Source organism: Solea senegalensis, linkage group LG4 (assembly GCF_019176455.1).
Source record: "Solea senegalensis isolate Sse05_10M linkage group LG4, IFAPA_SoseM_1, whole genome shotgun sequence".
Taxonomy (NCBI): domain Eukaryota; kingdom Metazoa; phylum Chordata; class Actinopteri; order Pleuronectiformes; family Soleidae; genus Solea; species Solea senegalensis.
In genome coordinates, this window is record NC_058024.1 from 17247747 (window position 1) to 17263627 (window position 15881).

General features: G+C 41.2%; 1 protein-coding gene across 2 annotated transcripts in view; it reads left to right on the forward strand.

Annotated features, from left to right (window-relative positions):
• The window catches only part of LOC122768113 (membrane-associated guanylate kinase, WW and PDZ domain-containing protein 3), a 123394-nt gene that overhangs the window by 87917 nt on the left and 19596 nt on the right, over positions 1–15881 (forward strand). For both annotated transcript variants that reach the window (XM_044023851.1, XM_044023852.1), the window contains exons 3-7: positions 1390–1509; positions 9892–10098; positions 12375–12543; positions 14484–14563; positions 15319–15376. In XM_044023851.1, coding sequence (XP_043879786.1) covers positions 1390–1509; positions 9892–10098; positions 12375–12543; positions 14484–14563; positions 15319–15376 — 634 coding nt within the window. The remainder of the gene's footprint in view (positions 1–1389; positions 1510–9891; positions 10099–12374; positions 12544–14483; positions 14564–15318; positions 15377–15881) is intronic.

Sequence of the window (15881 nt, forward strand, 5' to 3'; positions counted from 1 at the left end):
GAAGCTGCATTTACTCATCTGGATTTCATGAATTACAGCCCTCCATGCTCCTCAGGCCTTATCATTCATGTTTCCCAGCAGGGCACTGAGGTCTTTTGTGGGCTTTCGTCCCAAAATGTAATCTCCATCCTTCTTTAAATACAGTCTTGCACAGCAATAGATCACGATCCTATTTGCAAAGTGGACTCTCCACCTTGTGAATCCCAAATAAGGGCTGTCATCGATTTGTCTTAATTTAGTGAGATAAAGATTTTTGATTTTTACAAGCTCTGTTTCATATTTCCAATACACTGTGAAACGGAAGGAAAATGTTTCACTAAAGAGTTGTTTTGCTTTTGCTCTGAAACTCTTGAACCTGTTTGTATTTCACTTGATGAGATCAGATCAGAGCTGAGAAAAATCACAGAAGCTTTGAATGATTTAACATCATTAGTCTGTTTACTCGTGTTTGCTTCTCTTAAGTTTTAATCTCTGCCCAACAGCAATGGTTCCAACTCTTCTTTCTTAACCATGCATTTTGCAATTAGGTTTCATATCTAGGATATATGGGTTCATTTCATTCATTAACCAACGGGAATACAATGTGCTATTTAACGGATCACTAATCAAAATGATATATATACTGCATATATACATTATTTAATTCTTACAGTTGCATATAAATAGAGAACATAAGGATTTGCACACTGCCACAACTTGTAATAACCTATAAGGTCTATAATTTAGTGTATTGTGTGCTGCACTCTTTGCCCATACAAAGAATATGTATATCAAAAATGGATGAAGCCTTCCGGTTGCAAGACATAACTCTCATTTTGAATCCTTGAGATTGGCAATTTGACCGACTCCATGACGACAGGATGATACCAGCTGTCAATCACACTCATGTCCACTATTGATTGAGTATGAGTATGATCAAGTATGATTTTTGCCCCCTGCTGCTACGTCTAGCGTTCTTCCTGGGCTGCGCGGATATTACGTCCTTTTTTATATACAATCTCTGTCTTGGCCCCATTGTCACTCTTGCCCGCTCTCTCTGTTTTGACGTGGGTGTAACAGTTGTTCTGGCCACTGGCATCGCTGATAATGCTCAAGCCACTTCAGCAGCACACAGCACAGTGGTCCTTCAAAACAATGCTTGTCATTTATTGTCTTTGGCAGGCAGGTGGAACTCAGCATGACAGCAGTATAGTTGTGCACAATCCTACATCCATTTGAACAGGTCAGGTTCATGAGGGTTGGTTATTGTCCACTTCCTTCAGGAACAGCAGCACGCTGTGGGGTTAGTCTGGTGAGACTTGTGAAGGAGGCTCTTTTAATTCCTACTGTTGGCCAACAGTTAAAGGGTTGAAACATCTTTAATACCTTTTTTCATTTTTCTTTTTCCAGGCACCACACGACTTCCTCGAGACGGCGAGGTACCCGGTGTGGACTACAACTTCATTAGTGTTGGAGACTTCAGGATCCTGGAGGAGAGTGGACTTCTACTGGAGAGCGGCACCTATGACGGTAGTTATCACTACAGTGGTTGATATTATAAGAAACGTGTGAGGCCGCATGCATTAATATACATGATTCACACTGACAGCTCTCTGGTGTGGAGAATAAGCTCGATAATGACTGTGAATATTAGGCCTCCCTTAATGGAATGTGACAAGGAGGACAAAAAGTATTGATGAGTGAAACATGATTAAAGACTTGTCGGATGTGACAGTTGGAGTCGCAACAAAACTCAACGATATGAGATGAAATTCAACACTTTATTTTCTCCTCTCAGTGTGTGGAATGGGCTTCTGAGGTACGAAGTAGACACACCTGAGATTTAAATATCACTGGGTGTTAACTGAAGTGAAGCCTTACATTTTTTGTTTCCCACCAGCCAGCGTTTTAAGGAGCAGAGAGAACTAGCAGTGACAGGTTTGTTGTTCAGGTGCAGGTTGTTCTGTTACAAACACTGACATTGTAAGTGTGCTACAGTGATCCAAAAAAAGAGACTGCTGTTTTGGAGACTGTGAAGTTTTAATGACCAGCATTTAAAAAAAATAAAAGTGTTAAGCTGCACTGGGCAGGGTCCCCGGAATAATAGTGGATTTGTACATGTAATGTAAATGGTAAGTGGTCTGTATTTATATAGCACTTAGACTTGATGACCACTCAAACTTTACACTACAGTTTTGCCATTCACACATTCACTCACACAGCGCATCTACGTGCAGAACATTTGCCATCACTCATCACTCATACCAATTCACACGCTGCCGGCACAGCCGTCGGGGTTAAGTGTCTGTTAGTGTGTCTAAGTAAGTGTTAGTGTGTCTTGCCCAAGGACACATTGAAAGACGACTCGCTCTAGCACTGAGCTAGCGTGCTTGTTGTTCAAATACAAATGTTTTGGAATTGCAGCTGTCTGTCCTGACTGTCTCTCATCAGGTGAGTATGGACATGCACCTGCATTTATTGTCCAACGCTACTTCCTTTTTTGACACTTCTTTGCAGCATAGGAAGCTTTTGTCAGTGTTGGACTATTGATCTTTCCACTAAGGGGACCTGTGTGCAGAATAGTTATAGCAGAATTCACTCTCTCTGAACTGTCCTATGATTGGTCAAAGTCTCCTGTCATGGGCCGTAAATGGATGCTTGTGGAGGTGCAGTAGTGTTGTTTCCTCTCAGATCACTTGATTATAATCACTGCACTGGAAGGTTATTATCAAATAATTGATCAATACTGCCAAAAGGATCCATCTTTAAGATATTACTTAATAACACAAATGTTATTCTCTTCATATTATTAAATTGTATTTAAATCCTCATCCTCAGTCTCTACCAATTACATCTTTTCATGTTTTTGCTCATGTAGTCAAACATGTACACTCCCACTTGTGTGTATTTGACGGTTTTTTTTAAACATGAAAAAGTGTATGCGTCTCGTAAGAAAACGTTGTATATTTCATCGGGGGTGTAGGACTTGCCTCCCTCTGTGTCTTCAGTGTGTCAGCGTGTCTCTGTCAGTTCTTGCTGATGCATTATACAGCACATACTTGTATTCTCGCAGTACTGTTTAAGCATACAAGCAGCTCGAGCACCTGATGGTGACCTTATGTAAACCAGTCAACCCGCTGATCCCACCAGCTGGCTGCACTGTCACACGTCAGGGGGTCCCACTTGTGTTCTTACTCAGACGTCATGCTTTATTCATGGGATAAACCGACCTTCTCCTTTTCTCTTTTCACAGGCACAACCATGAGCTTTGGCTCATCAGAGGCTTTCAAACTTGAATTTGAAGTATTTATAGCCCCCCCCAACCTTCTTCCACACCTCTTCTGTCTTAAAAATCTGATCTTGTTAAAGTCAGTCATTCGTTCACACAGATAAAGATGCGTAAATACCATTCCCTTCTTTCATAATCCACTTAAGGATTTAAAAGTCAGTTTAAAAAAAAACGCAAAATGGCATAGATACCATATCTATGCCATTTTGCGTGTTTTTTAAATTCTTCACACAGTTTTTATAGAGAGGAGCAGACCTGGACACGGGCTGAAAGGAGCGGGGCAAGAGTGACAGCTGCCCTGGTGTGAACAAGCTTACTCGCTGCATGACTTTGGTCATCACTGTGTTTTTTTGTGCTGCTGCATCCACTTGCCCAGGGGAAAGACATTTACAGAGTGAGGGATGTTCAAGATCGCTGAATGGCGATATATTTATTATTTATATACTTCCCTATGCTACAGCGAAGCAGTTGCTCTGCATTCAGAAGTCTCGGAGAGTCAGTGTGACACATTTTCTCATATATTGTGCAATGATTATTGCAGTAATGGGCCAAACTTATTTCGTCTTTTTAAGCTCATTCGTTTTTGTTTTGCAAAACCAGGCTGCTGTTAAATGGGAAGGATTTTTGTTCTTTTTCTCAGTGTTTGAGGAGCAGGCTCTGGTTGTGTCAATGAACCCTCGCTGCACCATTTTCATTCCCCTGCATCTCACGCTTCCTGAAAGATGGAGAATTAAAAGATAAAGTCAAACCCTCATTCAGAGCGAAAGCGCCTTAAGGCTGAGAGCAGCTTCCTCTGGGTGTGCACAAGTGTGTCTCTGCATCTGTGTGTCTGCAGAAGTGCGTGTGTGGTCGGTGTGATTGGCGCCTGTTGAGGAAGGGTTTTTCTGATCCCTATGATAAGGTGCAAGTCCTCCAACCCTCATTTTTCGATCACTGAAGCCGCAAAGACATTAGGCACCCCCTCACACACAAATGCACATATCTACACACGTGAGGATGAATCCTGTCTTTCGTTGTATTAGGACAGATCATTTAAGAATGTGAGGATCAGGTTTAAAGTTCTGCCACAAGCTACTCTTCATCAGAGTTGAGGTCAGGCGGGATTTGCACCTATATAGAGAGGTTCACTGTGGATAGAAATGAGATAGAAGTGAGAAAGAGCATATAACAGGGAGAAAGTGTCGATAAAGAAGCTCCTTAGCCCCCAGTGAAAATCTCCTTTCCAGTAGAAACAGGACTTGCCTTGGCTGCATGCAGATCTGTGAACAATTAAGCTCCACAAAAGTTGGACTGTTTCATGGTACTGTCCTTGGGAGAGAACTGTGCTGCAGCTGCCCCCGTCCTCTTCACTTCCTATCAAATCCAGGCAGCACAAGCGCTTCAGCGCGGCTACTGTGGGAGTGTGCTGATCTCTCAGCAGTGCTACGAACTCAAAAGAGGAGCCGGAGGTAATCGAATGGATGAATGGGATTAACTCTGTTTAGTTGTGCTTCAAATGCAGCCTACTATTTTCTTTGAAAAGAGGAAAATGAACAAGGTCAGGGGTCCTGTTGTGTAGGTCGCGTGTGTTGCGTTCCCCCTGAAGAACACATGAATTACCTTCCAGTTTATAAGTGCACAGTAAGTGAGCTGTGCTCACGGTACTAAGCTAATGGGATTCTTAGCTAACCATAATGGTCTCACTAATAGTCCCGAATGACTTGCCTGAATGCTCATTATGTTAATGGTTCATGTGTAACAGTTTTTTCTCTATTTAGAAATATTTAATAGGAGTCATTTAATCCATTGTACACAATTCCAACTAAAACACTCTCTTTGACTCTTTAATGAATTATCCTGACATTCATGACCCTGTTAATCGCTCACATTCCCTCAAGAAATGCTGAAGACACAGCACGCGTGCATTCTGACTCAAATAAGACTGCTCAGCGATTGGAAGTGTACATGCACATGCTGGCGGCTCCGTGTTGGTCTGAAGGGTCCGAGGTTGCCTGCCAAGCAGACACATCAGCCATCTGTGCCGGGCAGTGCTGAGAGCAGGTCTCTCTAGACTCAGTCTTTGAGCCTCCGGGGTTCAGGCTGGGTCACTCTTTCAGTGTAGCACAGAACAACTGGGCGAGAGCTGAACAGTCCAGCGTAGTGAAGCATAAGACCGGAGGGGCTCTGCAGTGTGGGAACGCAGAATTCTGCTAAACTCAGAGTCCACTCACATTGAGCATCTTTTGGGTGCACATATTTGTTATTTTGGATGTAGACATGCAACAGATGCACACACAAATGTGACCAAGTGAAATTTATATTCCTATTTCACTTTATTTTCTCTGGGACCTCTTCATAGCATCTTTTGAGTCCCTAGACCTGCTATTGATAACTACAGTAGTTTCTGTCCTGTGGGCCACTGGATCACTTGGCTGCCCAGGAAGGTACAAATCTTTGAGGCAAAAATTCTCCCTAAACCAGTTTGAGGAGTGCCTACATTCAAATGGCCACATCTTCTTTGAATATTGCCATGTGTTAGACATTGTTGGAAAGCTTAGAAACCACACTTTCAGAATCTGTAAATAACTCAAAATGCCCTTCAGGAGACTTGTTCCTGTTGTTTCTGTGGCTGGGCACAAATGACAGTGACACACTTCCATTGTATCTTTTGATACTGAAGCCAAAGAATCAGGTCAAACTGGTCTTTGTCCACTCTGAAATAAACCCTGTGCCTTTCACCATCCAGACAAAGCTCTTGAATATGTCAGTAAAATTCCCTGTATTTTCTGCAGCTTTAAAGGACAGGACGCCCCCTGACACGTTACGAGATTCAAGGGTCTGTAATTTGTTTCTTATCGTGTCTTATTTGTTGAAATTCCATTGATAGCGATCAATAAATACAGTGATCTGGAGAAAAGAATAGATAAGCCAGTGTCAGTTGTCCCCATAATGTCGTAACAAACACGACATAAAATGATCATTTCATTCATACATATATATATATATATATATATATACATATATATATATATATATATTAGTGCTGGGCCGTTAACGGCGTTAACGTGCTGCGTTAACGCGAGACTCTTATCGCGCGATAAGAAAATTATCGCCGTTAATCTATTCTCAAAGTTGGGTCTGGGACCTGGGTCCACATAGTGAGCAAGCTATGAATTTCACTTTGATATGTTAGCGCGGATGTATACCTGGCCCAGAAGGCTCTGACCTGGCTGAGCGCGGATGTAGGTAACGTTACGTTATGTAATTTATTGTCATTTTTTGTTTTATAACGGTCTATGTAATTTACCACGGTGAAAATGGTTTCAGGTTGGATATCCAACCGTCGCGTCCGACAACTGTCTGAATGAATATCCAACCTGAAACTAACTTCACGCGGTATAGCTTTAGCTAACGTTATCAACGTTTTGCTGATTAGTTGCTGATAGTTGCCTACTACTACTAGCAATCTTACTCTGATACTTAGCACTTAGCAGAAGAAGAATTCAAATGAGCCATTTTAATCTAGATTAATCTAGATTAAAAAAATTAATCTATGCCCAGCTCTAATATATATATATATATATATATATATATATATATATATATATATATATATATATATATATATATATATATATATATATATATATAAATATATATAAATATATATATATATATATATATATATATATACATATATTTACATATATATGTATATATATATATATATATATATACACTCACTGCCTGGCCAAAACAAAAGGGTCACATCTTTGGACCGCCTTTAGCTTTGATTACGGCACTCATTCACTGTGGCATTGTTTCCATAAGTTACTGCAATGTCACAAGATTTATTTCCATCCAGTGTTGCATTGATTTTTCACCACGATCTTGTATTGATGATGGGAGAGTCGGGCCACTGAGCAAAGCCTTCCCAAAGCACATCCCAAAGATTCTCAATGGGGTTAAGGTCTGGACTCTGTGGTGACCAATCCATGTGTGAAAATGATGTCTCATGCTCCCTGAACCACTCTTTCACAATTTGAGCCTGATGAATCCTAGCATTGTCATCTTGGAATATGCCCATGTCATCAGAGAGAAAAAAATGCATTGATGGAATAATCTGGTCATTCATTATATTCAGGTAGTCACATAATGTTGCTGAACCTAGACCTGACCAACTGCAGCAACCCCTTACCTATTTGCTTAGTTAAATCCAGGTGGCGACTTTTCTTTTGGCCAGGCAGTGTATAGATACATATATATACATAGATTGTGCAAACTAGATCAGATCAGATCACTTGTGGATAGCGTGAAATACATGGCAATCACACATGGCATTAACATGTGTCCCGGATTAGATTTGATTATTTTACTGATGCTGATTAGATCATTTTATTCATGTACACACTTTCATGTCTGTTTGCAAGTCTGATGTCAACTTATTTGGCAGAGAGAGCAAAAAAAGGGTCAAGCAGTGACAGTGACTGAGTAGTGTAAAAATACAGTGACTTTACTGCAGTTCGTGAGAGGACGTCAGCTAAGGAGGCAGTCTCTTATCCGTCTCAAAGACAGATTGCATTCATGCGGCGCAGGAACATGGCTATATGCGTCTTCAAATGTGGTTTCTTTGGTTGGATCTGAGGACATGGTCTGAACAGGTTTGGAGCATTGCACCTGATGGCATCACTCGGGATGGATGTTAACACTAGGTCTGAATGAGGCCAGTGATTCTAGCAGGAGTTTATATTTTCATTGTTTATATATATATATATATATATATATATATATATATATATATATATATATATATATATATATATATATATATATATATATATATATATATATATACATATATATATACAGTATGAATATGTATGTCATGTAGATGCTTTTGTGGTTGAGTGACTGCTCATGATCTTGGCAAGATGAGAGAGTGTCCACGACCTTCCGCTGTGTATGTGCAACGTCCTTGACCACAGGAGTCTTTTCATTACCCGTAGCTTATTTCACTGCCATGAAATTGCTTGCACGTACGCACTCTGGAAGAGTAGGCTCACTCTTCCTGGCTCATCAACCCTATGACACGAGGATCAAAAGTAACGCAGAAGAAGCTCATCAGCTTATGAGGCGTCCCTCCATTTATAACGGAAAATGGCGCCACAAATCTTCACTGAGGCACTGGCTCCACACACACCGCCTGGATATTTGAGACACACATCTATTAGGGGCCAAGAGACATGTTTGTAAGTCACTAAACACAGAGTGCAGTGTCTGTGGCTGATGAATGTCAATGTGTGGCGGGAGACAGATGGAGAGCTTGCAGCAGACCCAATCTCTCTTTGACATCGTTGTGCCATGCCTGTTAATGAAGAGGTCTCTGTCAAATGCGGATGAGTGTTTACTTAGTAAGTTAAATTTTCCCAGCCAACCTCCTCCATGCTGCTTTGAGGGAAGATGAGAAAAGCTGCATTAACCCAGTTTGCCATGTTTTGTAGCTGGCATGCCTGTGGGGATGAGGCTAGACTCGAGATGGGTTCAGTTTTAAAAAAAAAAAAAGCTGTTGTGGTGTTGCTGGATTTTGTTGTTAAGATGCTGGGATGACTCTATTTCTATTGTTCCTAGCATGCTGCTGCTCTCAGCTTTTCCTCTTTGTACCACGCTAAAAAAAGATCCGATCTGATAAAGGTTGGTTTTACAACATAGCATTTGCAATGGCTGCATTAAGGTTATTAATAATAATAATAATAAGAAGAAGAAGAAGAAGAAGAATACCATGGTCCCGTAGACAGCTTGATCCAAATGAAAATAAGATCAACTTTGCGGAGGCTAATTCAATTGCTGAAAATCCACTTTTCCCACTGGCACCTCTCTCTTTACTTTAATTAATGTAATTAGAAATCATGATTTAGCTGAGTAGGCACAATTCAATGAGTGCCTATTGTAAATGTTTGACCGTACAAATGGATTGCCAAATTACTAATATGCTCTCACAATAACATCTGACTAAAAAAAAAGCATTTAGCAACCATCTCGTCCACAACCTCCTCCCCTCTTTCTGGGTTTACTGTTATCTAACAGAATAATTATAATTCTTAGCACAAGGTTTTTCTTCTTTAGGAGAGTGAAACAAGCTGAGTGAGAGATAATTGCTGTATTCAATGATCTGCGTAATTTGTTGCTGGCAAATTCTAAGCGAAGTGATTTTAATGTTACTTGAGTAATGACAGGCCTGTGGGGCAGTTACCAACGGAAACAAAGATGAGGGTGAAGAGACATGAACGAAGTGCAAAGGGTTGCAGACTTTTAATCCTTATAAGTAGACAACCATGGGTGCTTGTGAGTGACATTTGGGGATGTTTTTAACCAGATGAACTGCAGTGATATCAGACTTTTCTCCTCACAAAGCAAACATTGATCCATTTATTTTTTTTTAACATTTGCTTTCTTTTAGGGATGTATCTGCTGTACATCAGTACTGAGTTTATCAGTAAATACGATCAAATGATCAACAGAAACGCAGGATGTCACAATTTCTCAGTGCAGCATTGGTTTCTTTTTCCCATTCGAGTATTTTTGTGTCTCACAATCTTTAAATCGCATCCTTTTCTCTCCATTCTGTCCATCGTTTATTCTCTAAGGGAACTACTATGGGACCCCGAAGCCTCCAGCGGAGCCCAACCTGGTGCAGCCTGACCTAGTGGATCAGGTGTTGTTCGATGAAGACTATGGTGGCGAGATTACCAGGAAGCGCACCACCTCAGTGAGTAAGATGGACAGGAAGGACAGTGTGGTCCCTGAGGAAGAAGACGATGATGACAGGCCACCGCTAGTCAATGGATTGCCTGGTCAGTAAAAGTCATACCTCAGAACGCCATGTTAAATAACCCAGTTTCTTGCGAACATTATGTCAGAGTCGTTATCAGTCCCTGTTGTGAGCCATGGAAACTCTGGCTCGTTGCAGATTCTGCACCATTTACTGGGTTTATTTGAGGATACCACAGTCGTACATCCTCCTGTTCAGATCTTAAGCTCGTGTATTATCATCCACCACTTATCATTTATTCGTCAGTATAGGTTTTGCTGTTTTTCTAGACACAGATAAAATGGTGTTTTACTTTTTTTTCCCTCTCGTCGTGATACCAGATAAAAGAGTGTTCACAACGTGAAGATTTCACTGTTGTTGTAAATGTTTGAAAGTCATATTAATATACCTTTATTACATTGCACAGTGTTATTTCCCATGAATGTATATGTATTCTAAAGTTCCAGTCTACCCAAAGTTAAAACCCTACCACATTTGAATGTGATGATCTGTAAATGTATTAGTTTTTCTCTTAGATTAGAACACACATTCACACCAACAGGGGATGTCCAATTAATCTAACCCCAATTTCTTTGGACTGTGGGAGAAATCCACAGAGAGAACCAACATTTTTCATTAATAATGAAAATAAATGTTAGTTAAATAGTTGTTTCTCAAAACCTGGGGGAATGAGACATTTTGTCCAAAGTAAAGTAAAGTAAATGGTGTGTTCCTGGTCTCCTGTTGTCTCCAAGGTGACAGTTTTCACGCACAAATTCAAATGTGATAGCGTGACTGTTAATAGATTTTCACTGTTGCCTTTTAACACACACATATCACCTTGAGAAAGTCTGATCCAGAGAGCAAGAGCCTATGAATGCGATCAATCAGGACAGCTCGGCTCTCTGAGGAGCAAGTCTGTCCTTAACATCCACATGAAGAGCAGCCGTGCAACAGAAATAGGTTTGACACTTTTCACCATATCTGGCTTTTTATTCTAAGTGAAGTCGGCTAAAATTTAGAGATTTTGAAAAAAAAAAAGTGTCCTTATAAAGGAACATTGTTTTGACAGTCACGGCTCAAACACTGCTTACCCAGCTGTATAAAGGACTCGCGAAAATCCAAGGTCTGTTTACACAACTGCTCTCTCATATTGAAATCAAACACAAAATGATACCCTGACATCTATGAGCTCTTTTCATGGATGGCAAACCAGGTACAAACGACAACTCTGCTCCAGCCCACAGCTGAAGCACAGGAGTCTCACACCCACCGTAGATGGACAGAGTTATGGTCGAATGAAAAAGGAGGTTAATTGAAAATGTGAGCTGTAAGTCTGTAAACTCCTGACTGCAGCTCCCCTCGTCTTTGCTCGGCCTGTCTTTATCTCACCCCTGTCTCCATCACCTAATAGTCCCTCTCTAACCAGTCCGTGTGTAACGTGGAGTGCGCTGTCATCTTGCTGTGAACCTTACTGAAGACATCGTCTCTCCTTGAGGCTGTGGCCCCAGGCTGCGTGTCCCAGTGTTACCACGGTTACGGCACAGCGTTCTCAAGTGCATTTCCTCTGTGTGTTTAATGTCTTTAAATTTGAAGCAACATTTAAGATCAGAGGACGAAGAACAAAAAGTGGGGGAAAAAACCCCCATTAATGTTAACATTAATGTTGCTACAGGGCTCTGTGTTTAATTCAATCAGTCTTAAAATGCAGGTGGAGTGATGTTTAGGAAACACATCCCCCATAAATGCTTTTTCTGTTGTGCATGACATCCCTTGGCATCATCCACTGTTGTGAGGAGGTTAGCTTCACATGAAAAGAGAAGGATAATAGGCATTCGTGTTTTATCCCTTTATAAACATCTTCTGAGGGAAGGCATGAAGTGCTAAGTGAATTAAGAGGGCCTTTGTTGTGTGTTTCATGCTTGCTGTAGAGCGAGTTCTCATTAGAGGGGAGTGTCTACAGACGCAGTAGGAAATATTGTATGTGAAAAGCAGCCGTACAATTGTATTACACAGAAGCTGCCTCAGCGTTCCGGTGGCTCTAACATGAATCCCTGCCTTTATATTCATATGCAGCCCACGGGAAACAAACACACATATGTAGGTCCAAGCATTAACACCGCAAATGCAAAGCAGCCCTTTGGCGGTGACATGCACATCATCACTCATATGCAAATCCGATGAGTGACATCAGCCCTACCTCCCGTTCCTGCAGCAGGCAGGAAAAGAGAGCAGCAGAGGTGTTCCTGCAGGCTAACCTTTCCACCTGCCCTCCTCTGTCATTTCACTCTAAATCTATCCTTCCCTCCTTCTATCCAGAGCACAAAGAGAGGGCAGACTGGAGGAAAGCAGTGCCCAGCTACACTCAGTCCAGTAGCTCCATGGACTTCCGCACATGGAGCTCTCTTCCTCGTGATGACAGCCTGGAGCCGCTGCCCCTCAACTGGGAAATGGCTTACACTGAGACTGGCATGGTCTACTTCATAGAGTAAGTGCAACCCATGGGTCGTAGGTCATATCACTTTATGCACATATTTATTCCATATGACTTTATCAAATAAAAATGCCATCGCTATCTTAACATCTGTCTACTAAAATTATAACAAACTGTTGATGTGTCACAATTCTTTAAATTCACTATTTGATTTGACGGCCAACGATTTACTGACCAAATAATTATTTAAAACATTTGTCAGTAAAGAAAAAAACTTGTTGTGATTTGCAGCACTGAATACATTTAACATTGTAATACAAACATTTCACTAAATCTAAATTTATAAAACACATTTAGCTCTTGTCAGAACATCTTACTGAGGAAGTTATAACTAATGTCCCATGCTAAGAGATTATTATGGCGTTTCTGATGAGATTACACATCGCATTCACGGAAGAAACAACAATTTATTAGAGATGTGTAGAGATGTTTTTGTCTGAATTGTCAACACAAAAGAGCATTAACATTAATCTGCGGCTTCTGTTTGAATAAAACCATTGTAGGAAATGATCTGTTCATTATTGTATATCTTGAACTGTATTTGTCAGCTGTCACCAGCGTCATTGTGACAAAACAGTTTGAAGTCATAGTTCAAAAACTAAAATGAAGAGGAAGCCACAGACAATACAACTTTAGCTTGATTACAGCAGGTGTAGTGCAGTGTTGTCTCTGGATACGTGATGAAATTCAGGGCAACTGAGGACTTGTGTTGCTCGTGTTAAGTGTGTCATCTTACAACTGCAGTGGGGGTACGCTGCAAGATGGGCTATCTGATGAAACGCGGCATTGTGTTTACCGCTATCTTTGTAATTTATAATGAAGCACAGATAAATGTTTCTCTCCGCATCAAATCAGTATCTAATCAGCCAAGAGATGGGGTTAGGTTAGATGCTGCCTATGTAATGATGGGTTTGTGATCTGCAAATCACTGAGGGTGGAAAATAGCAGCTCGACTACAACACATTTGCATGCCAGGGAAAGAAAGAGGAGCCTGGGTGAAGTCTCATCCGCAGGAACCGTAAAAAGTCGCCTCATTTACATAAATAAATACATAAACAAATACAAGCGAACGTTTCGAATCAAAGTGATTGTACAGTATCTTTTTATATATATCTAAATGAGATTACATGAAGCCTGGTCAGCTGCGAGGATTATCTTTTTTGTAAAAACATAAAACACCACAGTGAGTGATTGTAGTTATTCTTAAATATTAATGTGAGTGGCTGCATACAAGTGTATATGTATGTTTAACTGGGGGTAATACAGCTTTATATTAACAGGTCCTGGTGGATCAGAATAATGGCAGATAACGGGTCAGAGTATGAGTATGAATACAGTATAGTTACACATACTACAACAGACCTAACTGACAAGAGTTTAAATATATATAAATATATTTCATCATATAAAGGTTCGGGGGCATATAAATAATTTTTTATTACGCCAAACAACACATCTCTGAAATCTCAGGATTTCAGAAAAATAAAAACCTTATTAAAGCTCCTTCTAGAAAACCAATCAAAGTAAACAAACCTCTCAAAGGCTGAGTGGAGTCCAGACGGACCTTGCTGAAGCCTGTGTGTGTGTGTTTTCCTCACATGTAGCGGTGGAACACTTGCCTCTGAAGATACCAGAAGATCATTGTGATTTCCCTCCAGATTACACACCCCAGTTGTTTAGCACATTTGAGAATAAACAAATGTGCTGTATTTCAAACTGTGTTTTTCCTCCCCTCTGAAAAGGCCAGCTAAGCATAAAAACGTGAATGTGACAGCTATAGAGTATATACCGATGGATCAGTTGGTTGTAACCCTTGTGCATGAGAGCATGTTACACTGGAGAGCGCGCTCTTTGGTTGGTTACTCGTGGCTCAGCAGCAGTTGGCAGTCGTCTTTATTGCTAATGCTTTCCTGGCTGCTCTTTATGTTCCACAGTCACAACACCAAGACGACCACATGGTTGGATCCTCGCTTGGCAAAGAAGGCGAAGCCCCCCGAGAAGTGTGAGGATGGAGGTAAGTCGACTGCACTCCTCAGCTGGTCCACTCACGCATAGTCATTCCATTAACTGCTGGGCATGTATATACACAAGGGCATTCCTCTATTACACGATACATCACTTCACATAGTTTCACGCAGTTAATCAAATTAAGAGCATGGGTAAAAAAAAAGAAAAAAAAAGACCATGTATCTTGTCTTCGGCGCGACACGTTACCTAAGAGTACAACCGAATGTCACAGGCAAACGGCCTTGTTTTCCTAAAATCTAGCACATGGGTCTGCTTCCAGACATGCTTTTGTATCCCCAGGATGCTAATGTGAGCTTAAGTGCACGCAGAGACAGTGAGCGGCCACAGCTGAAAGAGTAGGACCCTTCCAGCCTGGTTTTAATGGATTTTTACAGGCGAACAGAAAGCCAGTTGGTGAGGTGCCTCTGAAAAGCAACTCTACAGCTCTTCTTTGCACGAGGAGCTCTTTTCTCTCACACTCTGTCTCTCGTTCTCTCCCCCTCTCTCTCTCCTGCTGTATGACATGTTCATCAGGGCATGACATACATCAGGCAGCTTGTTGTGGAAATGTTCACAGAATCACCATGGCCTATTTCCATGGCTACTTTCTTATACTAAATGTCCCAGTCAGGGGGGGGAAATGCCCTGGTAACTACTAAATACCGTTCTCACTCTTCCTCTTTGTGTCCATCTGTTATTTTCATCCGCTCTCCGTATTTGCATCGTCCCACAGTGTAACACAGTCTAACCCTTCTTTCGCAGAGTTGCCTTACGGCTGGGAGGAAATTGACGACCCGCAGTACGGCACATACTATGTCGAGTAAGTTGTTATTGATTTATAGATTTATGGAATATCCGAGCACTCCAGTTGCTATCACTGTGAACCTGTTCCTCGTAGAAGCACGCGTAGTACAGCACGCGGACACATTTGGCCAGAGGGACCACACCACAAGTGCATAATTCACCGCTCACTGTGCATTAGTAGTGCACTGGTGTAAATCAATGCTGTCTAAAAATAAACAAATGGATGAAGCATAATGCGTTATGTAACATCCAGAGAGGAAGAAATAACCTGGAAAAGAGTGAGCGACTGTGATCAGGATTGTTCCGTTGTTTACCAGTGGGTGGCCAAAGGAAACTCTGTCGGGTAATGCTGCAGTGACATGTACGGGAGTGCATCGCTGAGTGGTCTCTTGCTGTAAGTCTGCGTACATGTATCATGTATACATCTTTGCATATTGTTTGTGTGCTCACTGCCCCAGCAAACAAAAAACAAACAGTGACACACAGCTATTGTAACAGCAGTAGGGAGAGGAGGAGAGATT